Consider the following 25,283-nt stretch of genomic DNA (forward strand, 5'->3'; position numbering starts at 1 on the left):
AGGAGGATGGACATCCACAGCCAGACCTAGTCCTCTGGATGGGGAAGCACTACTCCATTCCTTTCACCTACCTGGGTACTTTTGGGACACTTCTCTCTGGTGAAATACAAGGGGTTTAACCACCTTCTGAGAATAAAATCTGAGCCTCCCGCCAGAGACAGGCTACCCATCAGAAGGTGCCTTAAGTTCCATATGAGTAATGGTCTATTTTTGCACCATACCCACAAGGATCACACATTCCAAGTCTGCTTAAAACAAATCCCTGTGTTTTCTGCCACAGCAGAAGGGACACACAGGACCAGCTGCCCAGCAATGCAGATGGGACTTTCTGAGCCACATAAAACCCTGTGCTGGTAAGACTCTGCAGTCATTTGTTTTAAATGCCAGAATATGCTTCAGGAGCTCTGACATTTGGGGAATAAAAGCAAGCAGTAACCAGCTCTCCTCTCTTCCTTAGGTCCTGTAATTGGCTCTACCAGCAGAAGGAAGCACAGCCGTCATGCAAGGACCAGAACCTGCAAGCACTGGGTGAGACAAGGTCCATTCAGGATCAGGTCACTTGCTGATGAGTGCAGCACCTCGCCCCACTCTCCATCCCCTCCAGCAGCAGCTCTTCCCCTGGGAAGTTCTGCCTGAGGCACACTAACATATACATTACAAAACTCCCCGTTCAGCTCTCAGACAACAATACCTGAATGTGCTTTACTGCATTCACCACTGCTTTTGAATACAGCTTTACGCCTAGTTAAAGGAGAGGAACCATCTGACATTCCCCGTGCCACTCTGTGCCAGCTGGTGTCTCTGCCAGTGCCGCCTCGATGCAGAGGGATTTCATTGCAAGTGAAAGCCAAGCTTCAACCACGTTTGCACTAATTGTCCCAGGTAGACTTCAAACCTGACTAACTGCTAAAAGGGGAGGGACACATTTGTGATGTGTATGATCCTAAAACAGTATTTCCCTTCCTGCTACTAAATCTGCTTGTATTGACGCGCGGATAGACGCCACGACTCGTTAAAGTTGTAAAGTAGGTATGTTTTATTCAGCGCTGAGGTGCATGGGGATAGCTCCTCCAAAGCATGCACGCCTCAGGGTTGTTCTCCTTTACATTTACTCTCTTAAGGTATACATATGCATTAGGTTACTCGATACGCCTATACATATTTATTAACTATATAGCTTCGTATTATAATGAGCTAAAACGTCATTTGCGCCTGCGCAGTGCCCCTCCTGGTCATGGGCAGGGATCTCAAGATGAAGTAAATAAATCTTCCTCTTCTTAAACTTTTCACCTTTTAATCTTCACACATGGCCTTAGGGTTTGGTCGGTGCCCAGTCTGCTTCTCCCCCGCTTATCAGTGGAACCAAACATCTGCTTTTGTCCCTTACCAGTAGAGCTAAGCATCTGCTTTTGTCCCTTATCAGTAGAACTAAGCATCTGCTTCTCCCTCTCAGCAGTAGCCAATGCCTTGGCACGTTAGGTACTTAGGACAGACAATACTTTTGTTTAAGCAAAGGAATTCCTTTAACCCCCTTGTACAATTTCTCTGTATTACCCCCCTATACATTGGTTACCCCTGTATCAGTATCAGAGGAAACATTAATTAGCTTTAACTTCATGTGTCACCTTGAATAGGGGGAATGTCAGGATCTCCTCATGAGCATTCAAGTTCCACCCAAACACTCCCAAAAAAGGAGGAAATGCCCCATATCCCTACAAAATTCATCATGAGCTCTATGAGTGATGCACAGTCAGATCTGAAATATATTTGCCTGAGAATATCCAGACTTGTGGGACCGACTTTATCCCACAAAGTATTCAAAAGGGTCAGCTGCTGGAGCCCAAATCCCATGAACCCAGCACAGCCCTGAGCTCCCAGCCGCAGTCCCACCACATGCTGGGAGGAACACTTGGGAGAACTGAGCTGGGCATTGATTTTGTGTCACCAGCTGCTGTGACACCTTACATCAAACACTGGGAAAGAGCAAGGGAAACATAACCAAGTTTTATGGCTCGTGTGAGCACACTGGTGTTGCAGACAAGATGCTGTAAACTCGGGGCATAACTCCGGGGGATTTTCTGCTCTTCTAAGCCACAGACCATTTATTTGCCAGGGTTTGTACAGTGCTTACCCACGGTATACGCAATCAAAGTGGTGATAAACAATGCCTGCATACACACAAAAGTATATATGTGTGTTCCCAGATCTTCAAGGAAACCAGCTAATAAAAAAAAAAAGTGGTCCTGAGGAAAGCCAAGCCCCAAGGAAGGTCTGTTGGGTTTCTCCTGCTGTTCTGCACAAGGTAACATTTCCCTGTTAGGGAGCTAACAGAGAAGCAAAAAGTAATTAAGCCATCAGAAGGCAGTGCAGGCACGTTAGGATCCCAGGTGTTTGGTTAGGAAGGAATTTCTTCAGCATATGTGAAATCCTAGTTAAAATCCTCACGTTTTCTGTATGAAATCCCAATTCTGCAATTACTGCAGGCACAGGAAGAGGACAGAGAAAAGCAAGGCTGAGCACAGCAAGGAAACAGTGCTAAAAAATCAAAGTCCCCACTGCAAAGTGTGAAGCTTTCACCAGAGGCAGGACTTCAGCTATGCTCTTTGCCTGGTGACACCCATGAAGTCCTCAGCTTTGGCATGGACTTCCCCTTGAAGAGCTCACCTAAGAGCGCCTCCTGCAAAGGGCTGGGGGAAGCTCACAACAGTGTTTGTGGAGTTGTTTTTATTCAGCCAATACAGCACAAGTTGTCAGTTCAGTAAAAAAGGCCCCTTACTCCCACGTGCCTTTGCTCTGATTAAATACTAACTGTAAGCCACTATCACCACCCAACAAACCTGTTCTGATCTGGTGCCAGAAAAAACTGGTAGAAATCCACAGGCTGCAAAGGCAGCAAGAGGGCTGTGGGATAAAGCTGTTCAACTGAAGCTGCACAGAGGGAGAGGAGGGGCCTTTGTTTTAATTCTCTCCTCCCAGAATCACAGACCTCAGCTGGATGCAGCTCCTCTGCAAATGCAGCAGGCCTGATTTCTATCCCTGCCACCACTCACCTCCCCTGCTGCTCAAAAAGAAAGGAGAAACATGGTGCAGCTTGCAAGCCACAGCAAGTCCAGCTTCACATTCTGACAAGAGCTCACAGGAAAATCACAGGTGGGGGCACACAGATACACACACAGAAGAGCAGCATGATGCTCTGTCTCTAGGTGATTTTCAGCCACTGGTTGATTAATGCACAATGAGTCACAGTGGCTGGGGCTCACCTACTGACCCGCATGCTAGCTGTCCCATGGGAAGCATGCATAGAAAACATGCAGGTTTCCCTTCAAGGTGTATAAACCCATCTGCTTCACAAGCTCCAAATACAACGTGCTCCCTCGGGCATAAATACATTTTCCAAACTCTCACGCTTCAGGACTCATCCTAATTAGGAGAGTCTTCTGGACTGCACTACCAACAACAAGGCAGAGACCTGGAGTTTTCTCAACACAATATTATTTAATACTTAATGCTGAGCATTTGGTACAATGAAGTGCTGTTGTAACTGATCTGACGTTGTAAGACCAAGATATTTGAGAATGGCAGCAGCTCTGTTGCAAGTCCAGTCAGCACTCTAAGCATAGAATCATCATGGAAAGGTAGAATGTTTGGGTTTGAAGGGACCTTAAAGCTCATCCGGTTACAATCCCTCTGCCATGGGCAGGGGCACCTTCCACTAGACCAGGTTGCTCCAAGCTCCTTCTAACCTGGCCTTGAACACCACCAGGGATGAGGCAGCCTCAACTTCTTTGAGTACCCTGTGCTATTAGAAAGCATAAATAAACAGAGGCTATTTGAACTGAGATTATAATAAAATGTCATACATTGCTCAGCAAGTTGATGTCTAGAATACAGCAGAAAGCCTGCTAATGGGAAAGACATCAATCTGATTTTTAAGTTTGTTTAAAGCAGTTTTAACACTAAACAAGTAAACATTTATAACTGAATAAATAGTTTTCAGTTTAGTCAAGGAGCATTCAGTTGATGTTGGCATAAATATTCAGTTATGGAAACTATTTGATTGAAATAGATTTTACATGCCATAAATAAACATTGTCTGCAATGAACACACACTCCCGACAAGTGACGCGAATTAGAGAGCCACTGATGCCTAATGCCAGTCTTTGAAAGTGTTTTATTTAGAAGCACTTCTGCTCACCATGCAGCCAGCCAAATCCCATCTGCCTGGGGTTTCCTAGATGCTCATCTTGCTACATTATTAAACACCTGGAGCAGACGCATGGCTGCACAGGCAGCGCAGTGGGTGCTGCATCTCTGTCCCTGGGAGGTTCATCCAGGTGCTGGGATGGGGCAGGTTTAGCTGGAGGCTGTGCCAAAGGAGCAAACAAAATTGTAGATCAGGAGCCTGCAACACTGAGCAGTGCTGCAGAGCCAGCCTGTTGGGTGTTGGCCACCTGCAGAAATCAGGATGAGAAATCCATGTATTTTACCAAAATCTGCTGTAGCTTTGATGCTCTCAGAGCTATGGACAGATGCGGGCACAGCAGTGATGCTCTCCCGCAAGCAGAGAGAGCATCGTCCTAGCAGTAAGCATGGCTTTTAGCCACATGAAGTGACACATAGATGCAAGTTAGACTTTTCAATATATTTATGAATAAATGCCCTGAAGTTGAGGGCTATTTGTGGTTCCAGCACAGATGGGGGTAGTGCTACACAATCTTGTAAAGAAGCAGATGAGCTCAGCATTAAGCTGGAGAAAGTCAGGGATGACCTGACTAGGGATAAACAGCACTTTCATGTTGTGGGTATGTCTTAAAGCTTTCTCTCCAAAATAAATTCCATGTGCAGGACCAAGGCACAAGGCTGGCAGTGAAGCTGAGTCCCAACCTGCAGGGGGGTATGACCACAAAACCAGAAGGAAAGGCAAGATCTGGAATTTCAGTTGATGTAAGGGTATTTTTATTTTGAGAGTGGTGAGGTGCTGGCACAGGTTGCCCAGAGAACCTGTGGCTGCCCTATCCCTGGAAGTGTTCAAGGCCAGGTTGGATGGGGCTTGGAGGCATCTTGAGAACTAGATGGTCTTGAAGGCCTCTTCCAACACAAACCATTCTATGATTCTACATCATACCTGTGACACCACCACAGTCACATGGGACTCAAGCAGGAGCAAGCAGAAGGGCAGAGCCACAGACTATGTCCCAATCCTGCCATAGCAAGGATCCAAACACAGAGATTTCTCAAAAGAAAGCAAGGACAAAACACCCACAGGACAAATTCCCTGCATGCTACAACTTACCAAGAAAGTCTTGTATTTCTGGACACAGCAGCTCCAGCACCCTCACAACACAAACTGCAGGCAGATTGTGCCATCTAGCTTCTACACTCAGACACAGACTGCTGCACTGAGTTTTCCTGCACACACCACTCAGCTATACAGCTGAAGCTGTATCTGTCCAGGGAAGGCAGAAACCCCTGTCCCTTTGGGGCTGAAAATCCATACTCTGCCACAAACCTCTCCCTGCCACAGAGCAGGGCAGGGGGCTGCACTGCCCAGGGTCACTCTTGAAGAAAGCCTGCCTGGCATTACACCTCAGCATCACAGGGTGGCATCACCAGTGATCTGCAGAGCTGGTGTGGGGTGACCCACTGGCCTACCACAGAGGAACACAGCAACTTCACATGGGCAGTAGCTGGACCACCTCCCACACCTGAATCAGACACCCCTTGCATCTCTCCTGGTTGAGTCTTGTGCCGCTGAACTGACATCTGGCAGACACAAGAACCAGAGGCACTCAAAGCTGCATTCGGAGCAGCAGCTCCCACTCTGTGCCTGCTCAAAGCAAGCACAGCCAAACACTCCAGGTCCTTTCCTCTCAGCTTGGGAATGGAGTGACAATCAGCTTTAAGCTCAGTGTCCTCTGGTCCAAGCATTGCCTGCAGCTGACACATGTTGGAGCAGCCATCAAACAGCCACAGGTGGAGCTTGCTCCTTGCAGGAATTCAATGTCAGTACTGGGAATCTCCACAAGTTGCTGTCCCTGCTTCAACACATCTCATGTTGCAGAAAGTGTTACCACAGTTTCACAGCTCAAGAACTGAATCCCATGGCAAAGGAGCAGCTTGAATAAGGGCAAGGAGCTGGATACTGATCCAGGTGATGGGGATCCACCTTGCTGGGCCTGGCACTCACCTTGAGATGCTGCAAGTAGGAAAACAGCCTGAGCATCACCCCCAGCCTGGTCCCACCCCCTGCAGTCCCACTGCAATAAACTAGACCTCAGTGAGTCAAAGACCACCTCTGCACACAGGAGGGAGGGTCGTCACAAGTCGCAGGCTTTCACAGCACCTGTGCAGCCACAGCTTACAATTTTTTCCTATCTGAACATGTCAAACAGCTTCATTTCTCTAGCCTAAGGATGAGTTTAAAAGCCAGTGTTTTACCCATAGCCTTGCAAATTCCTCTAGAGCCTCTGAGAACCATGGACTTTATCTGGTGCATAATCCAATGTTATTTAGTGTTTTTTCAACAGTCAAAATCCCCTATAAACTCTATTTCAGCAATTAGAGGTTCATCTCTTTGAATGCTAAGGCATCACTGTCTTTTACTTGGCTCTAAGTAGGCAACGTTATTTCCCTACAGGAAAACATGTATTAGTTGTTCACCATTAATGCAAAGTCCTTGAAGAGTATTTTGATTTTAACTGTTCTTTAGGGGAATCAACAGCTCTTTACAAATCATTTTGCTTCCAAATATGTTAGAGCTTCACATCTGTGCACCTTCAGAGATTGTAACCATCAGCTTTAGAAAGAAACAAAATGCAATTTTAACAATGAGCTCAGGAAATTCAAGGTTTTGGCACCTAGTCTTCATTGTATACTGGGCAATAAATACCAAGTTAAGGCAGCAATAAGGTAAAAAGATATTACAGTTTGTACTACACCACCTTCCCACTAGACTTACAAGATGGGAGCAATAGAATAAAAAAAAGCAAGAACATCTAAAGCATTTGCAAAATTACAAGGTGACAATTCAGGTATTTTAATGTGAACAAGGTAATTCAAAAACATTTTAGCTTTGTTTTCCAATAGGAAGCTGCATTTCAATTTCTATCCCCAGCTATTTGGTACTATTTGGGATTTTTTTATTCTTACTATTTCCCATCATGTTAGGTAATGCAGGTGCTCTGGCTCTTAGCTCTCGGGACCAGATCCTCAGCTACTTTAGAGCAGCATAGCTCCCTTCCAGGCAACAACATGTACACAGGGCCAAGAAAGAAAGTGCTCCAAAGCCATTCTGCCATAAGAAAGAAGCTTTGCTCAGGAAAGTGGGACAGATATCCACAACTCACTACCAGACTTGAATGTGTCTTGCAGCTCTGAATGTCCAAATAATTCTAACATTGCTGCTATTTTCAAACATCTTAGGCTGGTATCCAGCATGGGGGCATCCTCCTGTCACCAAGACATCAGTGGGGACAGGAACACAGGCATTTCCTATTAGGAAGTGCCACAAGCACAGCTGTGGGTAGTAGGAGGCCGAGTTGATACAGCTCTGTGCAGACTCCAGCAGTGGCAACTGCGAAGAACCTCCCCTCCCATTTTGCATCTTTGCTGATTCTGCATTTCAGTGAAATTTTACACTACATTCAGTTATCACAAGGTATCTGAAAAGAGTGTGGAGTAAAACTGAGAAGCATCTTTCACAGTAAGAGGAAGCACAACTGCTTACCAGATTCAGGTGTTGGAAATTACTATCTTTAACCCTTGGTGCAAGTCATCTGGTTTCTCCCTGGTGTCAGTATGCTGTGCCCATACAACAGCTTAAGCAAGTGCCACCAGTTCCTCCACGTCTGTGCCCCCCCCAGCAGCATTCAGGGCCATGCACATCAGCTGCTGAGACCAGCTTTTGCACCACAGCTCCGCATTCTCTGCTGGGGATCAGGAGCAACCAGCAGCAAAACTAACAAATCTTTCTGACTATAGCATAATTTAAGATAATACTTAAAATAAGACTTACATTTCCTCACTGAGAGTCACTCAGAACCATGCTGAAGCCAAACACACCCCAAGGATTCACCTCCATGTGTACATCAGTAGAAACTAGAGAAAAGAACTAAAAACAATTGCAAGAGGAGCTGAACCTTTTTATTAGTATTTAGTGTAGAAGCTCACCTTTACACTGAGTTTCCAGATAGGAACCAGAGATTTAACCATTTCTTATTCAAAGAGTGAGAGGCCCAACAACATTCTCCAGCAGCAGCAAAGCTGACTCTTCCCCAGGCAAGTACCAAACCTGGATCAGCACCAGATAGAGCTCCTCTGGCAACCCCAGATCTGCATCCCTTTGAGCCACACAGGGCTGCCTTTGGTTCCAAAAGGAACTGCTTGCTTACTGTCATCCTCCCAGCCTACTGCAGGCACACCACAACAGTCTGTATGGCTTTGTGAGAACTGGTGCATTGCTAGAATGTAGAATTGCAGGAATCTGTTCAGGCTAACGGCATTGCCCAAGGCAATGGGAAGATGGAAATCCTCTGAGCAAGACAGCCCCATAGTTATCTTTGAATCTGTATCAGGCTTGAACTATGAATTGATCTTATTTAGTGTCCCAGGTCTTCCTGTTCCTTCCCTGTGAGTTTAGTCCCTGTGCAATGAAGCCATAGTAGCAGCTCTTAGGATAAAAACAACACACATCCCCCAGATCACAGAATAGTTTGGGTTGGAAGAGACTTTACAGGTCACCTAGAGCAAGCCCCCTGCCCATCATCAATGAGATCAGGTTGCTCAGAGCTCTGTCCAGTCTGACCTTGAATATTTCCAGGGATAAAGCATGGATCACTTCTCTGGGCAGCCTGTGCCAAGTGGTTTACTACCCTCATGGTAAAATATTTCTCCCTTACATATAGCCTTAATCAACCCTCTTTTAAACTAAAAAACTTCCCGTTTCTGGCTGACACACTTGTAGAAGCCCTTGTTATTCTTTGCATCCCTTCCCCAGTTCAGCTTCAGCTGTGCCCTAGCCTTCCTAACCCTATCCCTACATAACCAGACACCACACCAGTGCTCTTCCCAGGATCCCTGTCCGTTTCCAAAGCCTGTGCAGTGATGTATGTATCCATGCCACTAGTTGTTTTAATAACTCTCACATTTGTTTTGTGTTAATTACCAAATTTCATTAAGATTCATTAAATTAGGTTTCAGATAATGCAATCACAGAATGGTTTAGGTTGGAAGGGCCTTTAAAGCCCTTCTTGTCCCAACCCCCCTGCCACAGGCAGAGACACCTTCCACCAGACCAGGTTGCTCCAAGCCCCATCCAACCTGGCCTTGAACACTGCCAGGGATGGGGCAGCCACAGCTTCTCTGGGCAACATGTGCCAGTGCCTCACCACCCTCACAGGGAAGAACTTCTTTCTAATATCTGATCTAAATGTACCCTCTGCCAGCTTAAGCCATTCCCCCTTGTCCTATCCCTACATGCCCTTGCCAAATGTCCCTCTCCAGGGCTTCTTGTTGGCCCCTTTAGTACTGGAAGGCTGTTAAGTCCTAAACCAGTCACCAACCACCTGCCACAGTAGCACAGGACTCAGCCCAAGTTCATCCAGCCAGGTGGGGAAAAAGCACTCTGGCCTCTGAGTGAGGAAACATCTCTACCCCCACATACCTCTAACCCACGCCTGGCAGCTACACGTGCCAAGGTTCCTCACAGGAAATTTGACATTAAAGCTCACTGAAGGCCCAAAGCTGTGATGTGAGGCCTGCCTGCCTGCTAGCTCAGTGGTGAGCTCATGCCAGCAGGAACTATTTTACACAGAAACCACAACAGGATCCACAAACTTCGGCTCATCTGGATGCTCAACAAGGACAAGGGTATGGTGCTCTCTGTGGAGGAAGACTGTATCACCTTAGAGTAAATGCTCCAGCTTCTGGGCCAGTACCTGAGTTTACCACTATTACCTCCTCACCATCATTGTTCAGTTTAATTCAGTAACCACTGAGACAAAAAAAAAAAAAAAACAATTAGGAATTCCCAAATGAGATCCAAAGCACACAGGGTGGACGGGATCAGCCCATTTGCCATTTCAGGCATCACTGAAACATTCATGTAGTGAGTGACCTCACACAGTGACAAACCTCAACAGCAGAACAGCATTCTGACACTTCTAATCCCTGTGGACAGAAATTGAAAGCCCAACTCCAGGCCTCTGGTACACTGGTGGCTTTTTTTAAACCCAACTCTCTTCAGACCTATTACACCACAACTTGAAGTGGCTGGAGACCTCAGGAAATGAAGTCCTCTTTCCATCTGAAATGGAAAGGGGATGTGGCTCCAACCACATTAATTCCCCGTATCTGATATCAATTGTAACTTTCCCAACACACTGAAGCAATAAACCTCCCAACAAGTGAGGCAGGCTCGCGTACAGAGCTTGAAGTACAGTTCTGCACAACAGACATGCTGCAACATCTGTTTCTACATAAGCCATTCATGCCTGGTCATTTTAATAGGACCATTCTACTGCACTGCTCACAAGCCTGAAAACTCAGGAGCATCACATGAGCATAAGCACTCTTAAGACCACCCAGGTTTGTGTAGGTAACTGAGGACAGCATAGCAGGCTCCTTTAGACCTGTCCCCAGGGCAGCACTCTACCTTGAAGGACCACTGTAAGGGATTAAGTCCCATGACCATCAGAACCTTTACAGAAGGCAGATGTACACACATCAGTCAGGTGGAAAGACTATTTATTGATTAAGAGCTGTGCCAAGATGCTGCAGATGTGTCAGGGACGCCCAGGGAAGCCCTGGGAGCTTCTGACCACAGCTTCATCCTCCTGGTGCTCAGTCCAGCTGCAAGACAGTGACAAAGGCAAGGCAAGGCAAGTCAGTGGAAAACAGTACATACAACCCTCCTGCACAATCATAGAACACTGGGTTGGAAGGGACCTTCAAAGGTGTCCCTATTTTAGCTACCACAGTGATTTTAAATCTGACCCAAACCAGACAAAGGGGCATTCCATACCACAGCAGGTCATTCCCAGTATATAAACTGGAGGGAGTTACCTGGAAGGGACTGAGAGCTGCTCACGTCAGGCGGGGTATCAGTCAGCGGGTGCTAAGCAGCTGCACCATGTATCACTTGCATTTTCTGAGCTTTCATTCTTTTGTCATTTCCTATTGTTATTGGTATTTCCTAATATCACTACATTTTTAGTTTTAAACTGCTCTTACTGCAACCCAAGAGGTTTACATTCTTTTAATTCTCCTCCCCATCCTGCCTGGAAGTGGGGGAAGGGGATCTTGTCGAGTTACCAACTGGGTCTAAACCATGACAAAAACCCATGTAGCCCAAGCCCCTCGCAATAATCAGGGATACCTTCAATTAGATCAGCTTGTCTACAAACATATCCAGCCTGGCCTTGATGGCGTGTCCACGACCTCTCTGGGAAATCGGTGCCAGTACTTCAACACCCTCTTTGTAATAGGTTTCTTCCTCACACCCAGCCTGAATCTCCCCTCTTTTAGTCTACAACCATTACTCTTGCCCTATCGCAACAGGCCCTACTAAAAAGTGTCTCCCCGTGTTTCTTACAGGTCCTTTTTAAGAACTAAAAGGCTGCAATAAGGTCTCCCTGGAGCCTTCTCTTCTCCATGTTGAACTACTCTACCTCTCTCAGCTATTCCCCCCAGGGGAGATGCTCGCGCTGCCGGCGCTTACCTTGATAAAGCCGATGTCCTTGGCGTACTGGCGGAAGCACTGCCGGCACATATTCAGCCCGTACTTGCGAATGAGGCCGTGGCGGTTGGAGCACACGCGGCTGTGAGGGAAAAGAGCAAGGCCGGTCAGGGGGGGTAATGGCGGCGAGCCGTAGGAAGGAGAGATAAAGAGCGAGAAAACTACCACAAGAGGCCTGTCAGGCCACAGGAGACCCAACAGCCCCTTGGAGAGCCTCGGGGTGCATACTGACCAGGAGCGGGAGCCCTGGCCGAACTTTCTGGGGTGGCTCCAGTAGAGCTGCTGGTGTCCCATGCTGCTGCCGTACTGCTTCCGCGGAGAGAAAGATGGCGGCCCTCGCACACGCAGACCACACCAACCCGGCGTCCCGCCCTGCACCGCGGCGCGCCCGCTTCCCCGCCCTCCGCTCCTGACGTCACTCTGTGGCGGGTCTAGGGGAGGCAGCGCGGCTCCGGCAACTGCCGGGCGTGGTGGCGCGCGCCTGTAGTCCCAGCTACTCGGGAGGCTGAGCCCGCCGGATCGCTTGAGCCCAGGAGTTCTGGGCTGCAGTGCGCTATGCCGAGCGGGCGTCCGCGCTAAGGCCGGCATCAATATGGTGAGCCCCGGGGAGCTGGGGCACACCAGGTTGACTAAGGAGGGGTGAACCGGCCCAGGTCGGAGACGGAGCAGGTCAAAGCTCCCGTGCCGGTCAGTAGCGGGATCGCGCCTGTGAATAGCCACTGCAGCGTAGCCTGGGCAACACAGAGAGACGTGGGTTCCTTTTGACACACGGAACCGCCGACGAACCGCATTTTGCCCTCGATGGGACACAAGGACCCGGCACACACCGCCTGCTGCTGGAGCACCGGCACACAGGGACCCGGCACACACCGCCTGCTGCTGGAGCACCGGCACACAGGGACCCGGCACACACCGCCTCCTGCTGGAGAACCGCGGTATCGCTTTTTCAACACTAGAGGACCCGACACATTACCGCCTCCTGCTGGAACACCACGGCATCTGCGCGCACCGCCCCCTGCTGGCGGCCCAGCACAGCGGCGTTCTGTGCTTGTGTGCTCTGATGGCAGTAAATAGTTGGTTCCTGAAAACGACAAAGCAAGTTTAAAACTCTAAGCCTTGTCCTTAAACAAAATAACTGTAGGAAACCAGTACTGAAAGGATTAATGGATTTTATTTTGTTTCCCCAATGGTGGCTACCGCAGTGAGAACTGATGCTGTTGGGCAGGGGATCATGTGAGAACACACTGCTGCTGTCCTCACTCACCTCATCCTTGCCTGCTGCCACCCTGCAGCAAACAGCCTGCTCAATGCATGCAGGTTAGTTTCCACCTTGTGAGTGCCTTCGAGCCAGGAGTTATCTCAAATTCAGTGGTATTGTCCCAGTTTCTACTGTACCCCAGCCCAGAGCAGTTTTTCCCAGGTGCTGCCATTTCACTGTCAGAGAGCATAGCATCACAGAATGGCTTGGATTGGAAAGGACCTTAGAGGCCATCTTGTCTCATTTCAACTCTCCTGCCACAGGCAGGGACGCCCTCCACTAGACGAGGTTGCTTCAAGCCCCGTCCAACCTGGCCTTGAACACTGCCAGGGATGGGGCAGCCACTGCTTCTCTGGGCAACCTGTGCAAGCACCTCAGCACCCTCACAGAGAAGAACTTCTTTCTAATATCTAATCTAAATGTACTCTCTGCTAGCCTAAAGCCATTCCCCTTTGTCCTATCCCTACATGCCCTTGTCAAAAGCCCCTCTCCTGCTTTCCTTTCGGTCCCTTTAGGTACTGGAAGGCTGCTTTATAATAGGACATTCCCAACCTGGCCTCTATCAAGCCACTTTCACATTGCAAATTCTTTTTTTCCATTTTTTCATTTTATTGATTTTTTCCCTGTTGTTTTGGCAATTAGTTTTTCATAAAGTCTCACAGGGTGTCACTGGCATCTCAGTCAGCCACACGGCAACTGTACCTTGCAGTGGGTGAACATGGCTTTCTACCCAAGCTTGGTTTCTGAATGCCCACTGCTCATTCCTAGTGGTGCTACCTAAGCCAATTCCAGCAGCAAATTCCCCTTCAGCCACTCCAGGCCACCCATGCTGGGGACAGGGATTCAGAGAAGATGCTTTGTCACTGGTGGCCATTTCTGCTGACACTGTGCTAGGCAGAACCCCAGAGGGAGCACTGGTAGAGCTGGTACCTTCACTAACACAGAAGGATTACTTGTAAAACTTGTATTCCTCTATTCCATACAATTGTAAAAATTGCCCAAAAGATTTGGCTGTGGTGCTGGACCTGCAGCACAGAGCTGCTTATCCCGCTAACCAGCCATGCCCCACCACTGTGGCACCCCATTCCGTGTTCCTCACCCCTGGCCTGGGCTCCTCCAGCATGGGCAGTGTCACACGCTCACCAAGCACGGGGCATCGGGGACCAGAGTGGCTGCTGTGTCCCCCCCTCACACCCGCCGTCCCCGCAGCTCCCCCGTGTCCCCTAAAACTCAGAGTCCTCTCAGATCCCACGTGTCCCTCACACTCGCAGTCCCCTCAGCTCCCCCGTGTCCCCTCACACTCGCGGTCCCCTCAGCTCCCCCGTGTCCCCTCACACTCGCGGTCCCCTCAGCTCCCCCGTGTCCCCTCACACTCGCAGTGCTCTCAGCTCCTCCACACTCCCCTCACACGTGCCGTCCCTCGGCCCTTGCCGCCGAGTAGAGCCGACCTGCTCCAGGGGGCGCTGCCACAAAGCTCCTCACTGAGGGCCCCTCACTCGGGCTACTCGGGCTGCCCGCGCTGCCGGTACCGCCGGTACACACCGCTCTCTCTTCCCTTCCCGCCCTGCTAGCTCTTCCGCCGGGCGGCCCTGCTACCCCTGCCTGGCGGCGGAGGGCGGGAGCACGGAAGACAGGCATTACGGGAGGCGCCTGTGCGCGGCAGTGCTGAAGGCCCCCGAGTGGCGCGGCGCGTCCCGCCCGCCCCTGAGCGGGCCGTTGGTCGGCGGCGGGGCGGGCGGTGATGCGGCTGCAGTGCGAGGTGGAGGTGGTCAGCCGGCTCCTGCCCACCTGCGGGCTGCGGGGTCGGGGCCGCGGCACCAGGGCGCTCCTCTCGCTCGGCCGCCCGCCCGGACGGGCGCAGGGCGGCGGCGTTTACCTCATGGTGTGCACGGCGCGGGACCGAGTCGGTGCTCGCTACAAGGTGGGAACTGCGGCGGTGTGGGGACTGGACCGGAGGGCGGGGCGGGCCCTCACGACCTTCGTCCCGCCGCGGCTGCTGAGCGCCTACTGTGCCTCATAGGTGCAGGAGAACATCGAGCGGTTCTTCACCCGGTTTGTGGAGGAGGGCAAGGCCACCGTGCGCCTCCGGGAGCCCGCCGTGGACGTCTGCCTCAGCAAGGTGGGTGTGGGAGCCCGAGACGCCGGCGGGGAATCGGTGCCGTGCCCGTGCTAGAAACCGTGTGGAGGTGGCTCGGGGGAGGGTCCCCGAGCTGTCTTGTTTGCCTGAGGTCCGTCCGACAGATTCCACCCAGCGAGTTAGTTTTAACAGTAGTCTTTGAACTGCCACAACTTTGGCATGGATGTAAACGAAGCAGCATGAAGGAGCTTAGCTTTCTATGCCCTCAGTAGGGACAGTAAAAAGGGAAAATGAGTGAGCTCACTCATTTTGTGCTAGGAAGGCTGAGCCCAGCTCATTTTCTGGGCTGCTTTCTGATTCTCCCTCGGGAGAAAAGTCCGTTTTTCACGTTATTCTTTATTGCTTGCTTAGAGAGAAATAACTCTTTCATCTTTCTGATACAATATCTTGCTACCTCGCTGTATATTCCATTAAAAAATGTTACTGTTTACAGCCTTTCTAATGAAAAAAGAAAAAAGGAGAATACTCTTGTATTAGCAGACAGGCATTTTCAAAGCTGGAGACACAGATGATATGGATCAGCAGTACATCTCACCTAAACGTTTAGCTGGTAGTAGAACTCACCAGTGTATTTATTTACAGTTCATCACATTAATTTTTCGTGTAGTTAAGTTATTTTTCCTGTGCCTGTTCCAGTAAACTTTTGATGCCTTGTAGCAGAGGAAAGTGGGAGAGCTTTTCTAAAACCTCAGTTAGGATATGTAAATAAAGGCAAATAATATTGATTGCTTGTTTGGAAAATTAGTTTGACTTTCTGTTGTAAACATGATTCTTTGGCCTGAAGCAGGTTCTTTAATAATTTCAGTTATGTACAGACTGAGCAGCTGTAATGAGTGGTGAAGCTTACACTGTCACAGGCAGAATGCTTTCTAAGGAGAAATGCACAAGGTGTGCTTAAACTGCACCAGCACTAACAACAGCCTTTCTGGAGTGAAGCAGAGCTCAGGGCGGGCTGCAAGGTCTGCTTGAGCAACATAGTGAATTAATGCAATTTCTACTTCTTTTTAGTACCATATTAGGTATTTAAAGGCTGCTGGCAATTTTCTTCTTGATTAAGTAGCTGTAATGTGGGGGGTATTTAGCACTGTTTTCAGACCTGAAATTAAGATACCTGCCTACAGATAACTCAGCGTGCTCTGGAGCTCTGTGAGCTCAAATTATGTTCCATGGAGGTGAAGCATAGAGAGCTTGCTTTATGGCTGAACAAATGGGTGGGGAGAGCAAAGGAAACAAAATTTATTGATAAATGTATCAAGAAGAAACATGGTTGTTCAGCCTGGAGAAGGGAAGGCTTCTGGGAGACCTTAGAGCAGCTTCCAATACCTGAAGGGACCAACAAGAAAGCTGGACAGGGATATTTTACAAGGGCCTGTAGGGATAGGACAGGGGGGAATGGCTTTAAACCCTCCCCTCAGAGGGGAGATTTAGGTTAGATACTAGAAGTTCTTCCTAGTATGAGGATGGTGATCTAATGAAACAGGAGTTAGGGTAATGACCAGACTTGCCCCAAGGAGGCTAGATCCTTGCTCCTTATTTTAACCTAGTACTGTCACTATTACTGACACTGTCAGGAACCTGATACTGTCAAGCTCCAGGAACAAATCCACCGAATTCTTCCAAAACAAGTGAAACTATGCATTACCCTTAAGTGCTCCAAATTCAGGAATACAACTAAAGGTATTTGATAAGCTTTCTGTGATGTTTCTGCTGGTCTTTGATGATTTTTATGACTTTAGGCTGAGAAAGTTGGGGCTGTTCAGCCTGGAGAAGGCTGCATGGAGACCTCATGCCAGCCTTCCAGTATCTGAAGGGGGGGCTGTAAGAATGCTGGGGAGGGACTTTATTAGGGACTGTAGTGATAGGACAAGGGGTAACATGTTAAAACTTAAACAGCAGAGGTTTAGATTGGGTATAAGGAAGAAATTCTTTACTGTAAGGGTGGTGAGGCACTGGCACAGGTTGCCCAAAGAAGTTATGAATGCTCCATCCCTGGCAGTGTTCAAGGCCAGGTTGGATGAAGCCTTTGGTGATACGGTTTATTGTGTGGTGTCCCTGCCCATGTCAGGGGGGGCTGGGACTAGATGATCTTAAGGTCCTTTCCAACCCTAACTGTTCTATGATTTCATTACATAGAGGCTTCTCAACTCTTAAAGATAAACATAGTCCTGGTAAGAAAGAGATTTCAAGTACAAAGGAATGACTATCCCAGTTGCATGCAACTACTAGCATACAAAATCCCACTCTGTATTCTGCCACGTGGTGCAATTTGTTGCACTTGGCCACATAAGAAATTAAGTTGAGAAACGCTGGTCTGGAGCATTCAACCCTGGAGCAAAAAAAAAGCCATTGTGTTGGATTTTTTTCTCTTCAGCAAGCCTGGACCTGCTGCATTGCACACAAAGTTTGAAATCTCTGTAATCTCTTGATTGCCTTGTCATCACACATTTAGCTCTGAAATGAGACCTGTAAGGCATCAGCACAGATTAACTTCTTTTCCCAGCTTCTTTTCTGTGGTTGACACTTCAGACTTGTGGCAAAAAATTGCATCCTGAGCACATCCAACTAGTTCTTTGGGTTTGGTTGTTTTTTTTTTTCTTACATGTACCTTAGTATTTTTTCAACGTATTTAGGGTTTCTCAACAGCATCCTTACAGATACAATATTGTCTTTGTGAAGTATCGTGGCGAAAATTTGATAGAGGTATCTGTCATGCCTCATGCTTTGAGAGGAAAGAAATATTGCCTGTAACTTCATTTTAATGTATAGTTATTTATTTCACTTGATTTTACAGATCTGGAGGACTTTTTCTCCAATTTCAGTTCACTTCTTATTATGCTCGGAAATATTACACATTTGCCTGTAGTTAGGGTACCGTTCTGAGGCTAATTTATTCAGAATGCCTGAGATAATGAATGTTGGTGGTCTTGGATACAAAGGTTTTTGATGTGCAACTTCCCTGTTTCTGGAGGGTATCACATCAGGAGTTAAGAGAATATTTGTTGTCGTGGTTTAAGCCCAGCCAGTAACTCTGAACCACGCTGCCGTTCACTAACTCCCTTCCTTCTTCCCTCCTCGAAAAAGGCTTAAACCATGACAAGATATGCATGGGATGTTTCAATGAAACAATCATTTTAGGGTACTGATGCAGTCAAATGTGTTTGACTATTATTGTCTTTATGTCATGTTAGCATCCTGAAGTCTCCAAGATGATTGCTCTGTTGTGCTACGTGGTTATAGCATATTATCTAAGGTAGTTCTCTGAAGTGTATTTGATGATACTAAATTATAGAGTAAAATTTTCTTTCAGGTGCAGAAATGAATGTCACTAGGTTTGGGTAAGTTATAGCTAGGAACAGAGCGCAAACTTCTCACCCCTGAGCCATGCAAAACTCAAGTTTGTTCTTTCCTACAATAGGAAACGACTTTTACTTGCATGGATGTATTGTGCTTTTTATTTTAGAATTCACTTTATAGCTTAGTGTCTGTCAGCTGCACATCAGCTTGAGAAGAGACTTGCTGGCAAATCTAGAGGAATATTTGGTCACCTACCTGTTCATGGAAGTTAATTATATCAGTACAACAAATGTAGCACAGCTTTCTTGACTTTTACTTAAAATTCATCTGATACTCCATTAATATAACTGTCTTAATTGGCATTGTATTATATCCCAGCTAAAGCAAAATTGGTCAGTTTTTGCAGAAGGACTGCAAGTAATTATCCTTTGATTCTAGTACAACAAACCAGAGCTCTGTGTGACCAGAAGCATTTACCTAACCTGCCTTGAAGCTTTCTGTCTGTTGCATTTAACATCAGCTTCCATCCTTTTACTTCCTAGCAACTTTCAGAATTACCACCTCAAGTTTTAGATCTCAGATTTCCCTGCATGTGTTTCTGTAAAGTGTCCCTTTATCATGTTGCAGGTTAGGAAGATCACAGCATGTCAGGTGGTTATTCTGTACTTTATTTTCAGCTGTGAATTCGGTGCTTTGTTTCTTTTCTGAGTAATGCAGCACAGTTTGCTTGATCTAGATTATTCAGAAAGGTCATAACTTTCCATTCAAATTGCATGCCATTTGTTCTTAAATAGTGAAAACAGCACGTCAACCTAATAAGCCCAACTTGTTTCCCTTTCCCATTTCATTGCCCTGCTGAGTTAGTAGCCCCTGATCCGTGTACAGAATAGTTCAGAAAGTGTTAGTTCAAATGAGCACAAGAATAATGAACTTTTAATTCCACATTTGTGTTCTCCTGTAGGCAAATGCCAGCAATTTAAAGAATTTCCTTTCAGCTGTGAGACTGGCTCACCAAGGGACCAACACAGAAGCTCTCCCTCTATCAACTTTGGTACCAGCAAAAAACTCGGAAGTTGAAAAACCTAAGACAAAAATGATCATAACTTCAAGAAGAGAGTACCCTCTCACCAAAAACTTCCCTTATTCCCTCGAACACTTCCAAGCCTCGTACTGCAAACTGGCTCGTATCGACATGCGTGTGCTCTGCTTGAAGAAACTCCGAAAACTAGACCTAAGTCATAATCACATTAAGCAGCTGCCAGCTACTATTGGTGACCTGACCTGTCTTCAGGAGCTTATTTTGCACGACAATCACCTGGAGTCCTTCAGTGGGGCTCTGTGCAACTCCACCCTTCAGAAATCTCTTCAGTTCTTGGACCTGAGCCAAAACAAAATCAAAGCACTTCCAATTCAGTTCTGCCAGCTGCGAGAACTCGTGAATTTGAAGCTGGATGACAATGAGTTGATTAGGCTGCCGTTCAAGATTGGCCAGTTAGATCATCTACGCTTTCTGGCAGCAGCTCGAAACAAACTTCCTTTCCTGCCCAGTGATTTTAGGAAACTCTGTCTTGAGAGCCTGGATCTCTTTGGAAATCCTTTTGAACAGCCCAGTCCACTTGTTCCCAACATACAATTGCAAATACCATTGACTTTATTAGAATTTGCTGCAAGAGCAACCATAAATTACAGGTAAGAGTAGCATGGTGGGTACATATTGCACCTATGCTGTTTCAAACCTGTTGAGTCTAAACTCTCCTGGTTTGTTAGGGTTTTAAGGTTTTTTTGTTGTTGTCCCAGTCAGTGGCTATTGCTCTTATTGTTCTTCACCTATTAAAAGTCATAAGGTTAAAGTTGCTTTGAATTCCATTTGTAAAATCATCCCTTTGTTATACAGGATAACAGAGGAAATTGGTGATGTGGAAGCATTTAGAGAAACTTACAAGTAGAAATTATTTTATCCACAAAATGGAGTACTGTAACAGAATATTCTTGTCCAACTATGGTAAAAGAGAATCAGATCTACAACCCTGAACCACTTCTGGCATTTAGTATTGAGGAACTTACATTACAGTGGATTTTGTGGCACTGATCATGTTTTGCGTTGGGCTGTAGCTTGGGAATTGCTTTCAGACATGGTTGCTTTTCATCTTGTGCTCACATTAAAACTGCATGCTACCTGTTAGCCTGTTGCCATCTTTTCCTCTGTGAAAATCGTGTGTTGGCAAAAGGTAATCTACCTATACAGCTCCTAGTTGTAGCCACGGATTGGTCTTCCCCTGCTGGAGATGGGACCTTCCACAAGCTGAGCAGGGTTAGAGAAGTACAGTGAGACAGCTTCACAGAGGGCAAATGTTATGGTGAGGTCAGCATTAGCAACTGCAGGCTTCTCCCCACCATAGGTTTTCCTTAAGCTGTTAATTTCCTTTGGTGTGCGAGTGAGGGTGTTCTGTCTCAGGTAGAGAAGCCCACTTCTGAGGTAATTTAAACATCTTATTTCACCAAGTAAACACTGTCCTTGCCAGGCTGCTCTTCCTTATCAGCTTTCTCACCTTCCCCCACACCGCTCACATAGCTCTGCCTGCATGCTGCCACTGATCCTTCCCATACCAGCCACTGCTACTCCCACCCTCCTCTGGGTGGAAAGGGAGCAAGAAGATGGCAAAGAGTTATGGTACAGAAAGGAGCTGAGACACAGACCTAAGGGGTTCCTAATCTACATTCTGTGCTCATTCCTCCCTTGGGGGTGGGCAGCGCCTCATAAACCTGGGTTAATTACTTGGAAGTCTGTGCTAAAGTTGTCCACAGGCATGCAGGCACACCCTGGAAATGAGTTGAGCAACCAAATGTTCTGGTTCATATCTTTCTGACCTTGCTGATGTTATTAAAATAATTAAACTCCACGTGTCTCCTTTCCAAACTTTATATAAACTGCAGTGATTTAATAGAAATATTCTATCACGTTTGTGGCATTTTGGTTTGATTTTTTTTATTCCTAGAGAATATAATCCATCAGCACCAGACAGATTTTGATGCTCAGTTACATTGCCAGAGTACTTAAGGCATAACCCCAGCTCCTGGCCCCCATGCAGAAGGCTTGAAAAAAACAGCACCACACAGGACAAGAAAGGCTTTCTGCTCCAGGAGTCTCAGTGAGACAAGGGGCAATGGAAACACTCCCCTTGCCTACGGGTCTCTGATTATTATTAGGAGATAGCGTTGGTCAGAGTGCTCCTTATTATCTTAAATGGAAAATAGAAAGGTCTAATAAGTGGGCAATAGGCATTCTGTCTGACATTCACTGGCTGTGAAAATTAACAAAGAATGTCAAGCAAGAGTGATCATGGGCTATAAAAACCTTGAGAAAGGAAGAAAACAGAAGGAGGGAAGATGCAAAAGCAAATGTTGGGACATCAATCTTCCTAGTGGCATTCTGGGCAAGTATCAGGTGTGATTATGCTTTTCCTGACCGGAAAAAAAGGGTGTCCTGAAATAGAGGTGGTGAAAATAATCCCCACAGGAGTCTTAGCTGTGTGAATGATGGTATATAGAAAGAGTTTGGAATACGTAGGTGTAGTCGGGATGTGAGTCAGTGAGACCTATGGAGTGACAGCTGGGCACTGGTGATACCCACACTTAAGTTAACTTGATGGAGTACTTCAGGGAAAACATTCCGTTTGTACCCCAAACACAATGCCACTCTGCTGTGAATTTAAAAAGAAGCAATTCTTGTTCTTGTCTCTGGATGTCGTTATTGACATGATGGACAAAAAGAGTGGTGTATCAAAAGAACCTTAATTTATTGCCTGCAAGTTAGTACTACTGCAAAAAAGGCTCTTGTTTCCTCTAGATCCAGTGTTTTTATGCTACTACCACTTCCTCATGTTAGAGAGTGGGGAGTAAATCATGGGTGCTTTGTCAGGCCAGGATGAAACGGGATGAAATGCAGCGATCTTCCTGGCTAGCATGAGGGAAGAGCAGAGATATGCCCAGTCGTCTCATTATTCTTATTTTTTTTAATTCTCTAATTCTATATGACTGTGATCCAGCCTGTTACAATCTGTGTGAGCTCCCTGCTTTTTGTTGCAGCATCTTCTGGAGTTCAGGTCTTGGTACTTAGGGGTTAGTCCGTAACATGGTTGCATGTTAAAAACAGTCACTAAAAGTGTCTGTCTTGGAAACTAGTGTTTAATTCCTAATGACTCCAGTATTGCAAGTGGCAGAATTTCAGACTTGCCTTGTCTCTGATCTCAGAATAGGGTTTCTTCCAACTGGTGCATATGGTGTGTCACTGTGTTTAAGTGACATTGGTTAATTTTGTAGTGAATTCACACTTTCTATCTTGTTCAACAGAATCCCTTATGGTTGTCATCTCCTTCCTTCTCACCTTTGTGAAGATCTGGAAGTGGCTAAAACATGCCAGTGTGGAAGTGCCTGTCTGAGCAGCTTCATTCAGATCACGGTGACCATGAATCTCCACCATGTAGCTCACACCGTGGTCCTTGTGGATAACATGGGAGGTACAGAAGCACCCATCATCTGCTACTTCTGTTCTCTAAACTGCTATTCCCAGTTCCTGGATAGGTACCTCCAGAGTAATGGGTGACCATTATTGGGCACAAAAGCTCTGCCTGGCATTCTGTCCAGTGACAGAGGAGCCTGAAACTGTTACCTGCTTCTTACCCACACGTGCTGTCATAGGATGTTTTCTGCCAACAGCAGATGTCAGCACTGCAGTGAGGGGGCCCTGTCAGTCTGGGCTGGTGACCCCACTGTTCCTCTGCTCCTAGAATCTCCTTTTGGTTGGAATAAAAAGTGATGCTTAGCCAGAATGAATCTTCCTTAGAATGTATTTTGCTTTGTTTGTTTGTTTGTTTCCTATTACTGTGACTTTGTTTGGAGTATCATGACAGTTTTCTTTGTTTTGTGGATTAAGTGGTTTCGTGTTGCTAGAAGGAAGGTGAGATTGTATCAGATTGCTTTGCTTACATTCGAAGCTCTGAATTCTGCTGACAGAAGACGACTTTATCACTGAACTGTACCTTTCCCAACTTGTTTACTGTAGAGCAACTTGGTAGGCTGCTATGAGAAGCAATTACAGTGTGTGCAGTTCAGAACTGGTCATGTAATTCCAGGTGCTTCTTTTGTAACAGTTCTGTTACAGCATTCTCACTTCAAGCAGGGACCAGCATCACTGTTTTTTTACCAGAGCAAATGTTTTTCATTTTATCTCTTTGTAATACAAGAAATGTCTTTTTCTAAATGTGTCACCTAAACTTTGTTTCTTAACTCTTATGTTTTAAAGATTGTTGAATTGTTCACTGAGTCAACTTATTAAATTTTGCAACCCTTCTATGTACACGTGAATTGTGGTTTCTCTATTGAGATTTTTGTTCAGTGTATTCTATGGATTAGCTGCTGGCCTTTCTCCTGGTGAACATACCGAAAGACATGAGAGTATCCACATACCCTTATTTCATGTCTTGTCAGTGCTCTGTGGCTTGTATATTGACACAGCATGGAACAGAACTCCCTTGAAATATCTTTAGGCATCCCATGCCTGTAACACACAGTGGCTTGGAGGGAGCACGTCACTGTTTATTTTGGAGGCGGTATTGCCTGCCCAGGAGTGAATTACGTTTGCATCCCTCAGGGTCATAGGTAAGTACACTGCTGTGACAATTATTTGTAGTTTCCATGGGAAAACAAGACACCTGTTGTTACTCATTGCAGAACTGATCTAGACTTGGCTTCAAGGCACGCCTAAATGCCATGTACAGTGTGAGGAGCAGCCTGAAGGGCAGCAGCAGGCTTTGGAAGAAAGCGCTGACTTGCAGGCATCATTTAACATCTGTGTGAGTACAACCTCCATCCATGTTCTAAGTATCATCGGTTTCAAACTCTCCTAATCTAAGAAAGACAAGGGGTTACTGGTTCAAACTTAAATAGGGGAGGTTTAAGTTAGATATAAGGAAGAATTACTTTACTGAGTGTGGTGAGACAATGGCACAGGTTGCCCAAAGAAGCTATGAATGCTCCATCCCTGGCAGTGTTAAAGGCCAGGTTGGACGGAGTCTTGGGTGATACAGTTTATTGTGTGGTGTCCCTGCCCATGACAGCGGAGTTGGAACTAGGTGATCTTAAGGTCCTTTCCAAGCCTAACTATTCTATAATTCACAACAGAAATAAACACTGGAGCATGCTTACTGAAGGGCTCTGCTCTGACTAGGCCAAGAGACGTGTTTTCCTGTGGAAAAGCAATCTTTATTCTTGAAATACTGAGTGTCGTTAAATCTGTCTGTGAATGTCAAAACAACTTGACTGTGTTCTTTTTATACAGTATTTGTGAAACGGCAGCTTTTAAGCAACTATGGGATGATACAGATGAATCATTCCTTATATATTGCTCCTCAACCACAGAGAACTTGTGAAGGAGGAGGCCAAGTGTTTACCTCAACACTGCTCTTGAAAGCACTGCAGAGCTAACCATAGGAAGCTTTAGTCATATGCTAATGCTGTTGTAAAGGGAGAGAGATTTCGTCCTGATTGCAGCAGCCTAAAGATTACTCATTTGGAAAAATACCTTTTAGGTGGGGCGCATGATTAAGAGGAGAGAAGTGGAGTAGGCACAGAAATTTGGTCTCTGGGACTCCTCAGGAATGGCAGCTGCAGATACATGGATGTCCATGGCTGAGTGGCTCTCCAGGCAGCCAGCTGTGCTGGGCAGAGGAGGAATCCATGCTTCAGAGCTCAGGGCAGGCAAGGGGAAGGCTGCCAAGCCCCATCCAAGTCCCTCAGTGCTGGGAGGAGAATGCAGTGGGGGGGTTCAAGGCCAACGTGAGGAGGAGTGCAACCTCCCTTGG

The 25,283-nt window shown here is 46.7% G+C and overlaps 2 protein-coding genes across 2 annotated transcripts; one reads left to right on the forward strand and one right to left on the reverse strand.

Moving 5' to 3' along the window:
* Nucleotides 1-10,726: 10,726 nt before the first annotated feature.
* On the reverse strand, nt 10,727-12,128 carry RPS29 (ribosomal protein S29). Its single transcript, XM_005140930.2, has 3 exons — nt 11,967-12,128; nt 11,717-11,816; nt 10,727-10,848 (listed from the first exon to the last, which is right to left on the reverse strand). The coding sequence occupies exons 1-3, from the start codon at nt 12,026-12,028 to the stop codon at nt 10,840-10,842; spliced, it is 171 nt and encodes a 56-aa protein (XP_005140987.1). The 5' UTR covers nt 12,029-12,128; the 3' UTR covers nt 10,727-10,839.
* Nucleotides 12,129-14,678: 2,550 nt separating this feature from the next.
* On the forward strand, nt 14,679-23,779 carry LRR1 (leucine rich repeat protein 1). The gene is made up of 4 exons (XM_034062380.1): nt 14,679-14,913; nt 15,013-15,111; nt 19,385-20,112; nt 22,774-23,779. Exons 1-4 carry the CDS (start codon nt 14,734-14,736, stop codon nt 23,024-23,026), a joined length of 1,260 nt encoding a protein of 419 aa, XP_033918271.1. The 5' UTR covers nt 14,679-14,733; the 3' UTR covers nt 23,027-23,779.
* The last annotated feature ends 1,504 nt before the right edge of the window (nt 23,780-25,283 follow it).

The sequence above is a fragment of the Melopsittacus undulatus genome, chromosome 4, assembly GCF_012275295.1.
Source record: "Melopsittacus undulatus isolate bMelUnd1 chromosome 4, bMelUnd1.mat.Z, whole genome shotgun sequence".
In the NCBI taxonomy this organism is placed as follows: Eukaryota; Metazoa; Chordata; class Aves; order Psittaciformes; family Psittaculidae; genus Melopsittacus; species Melopsittacus undulatus.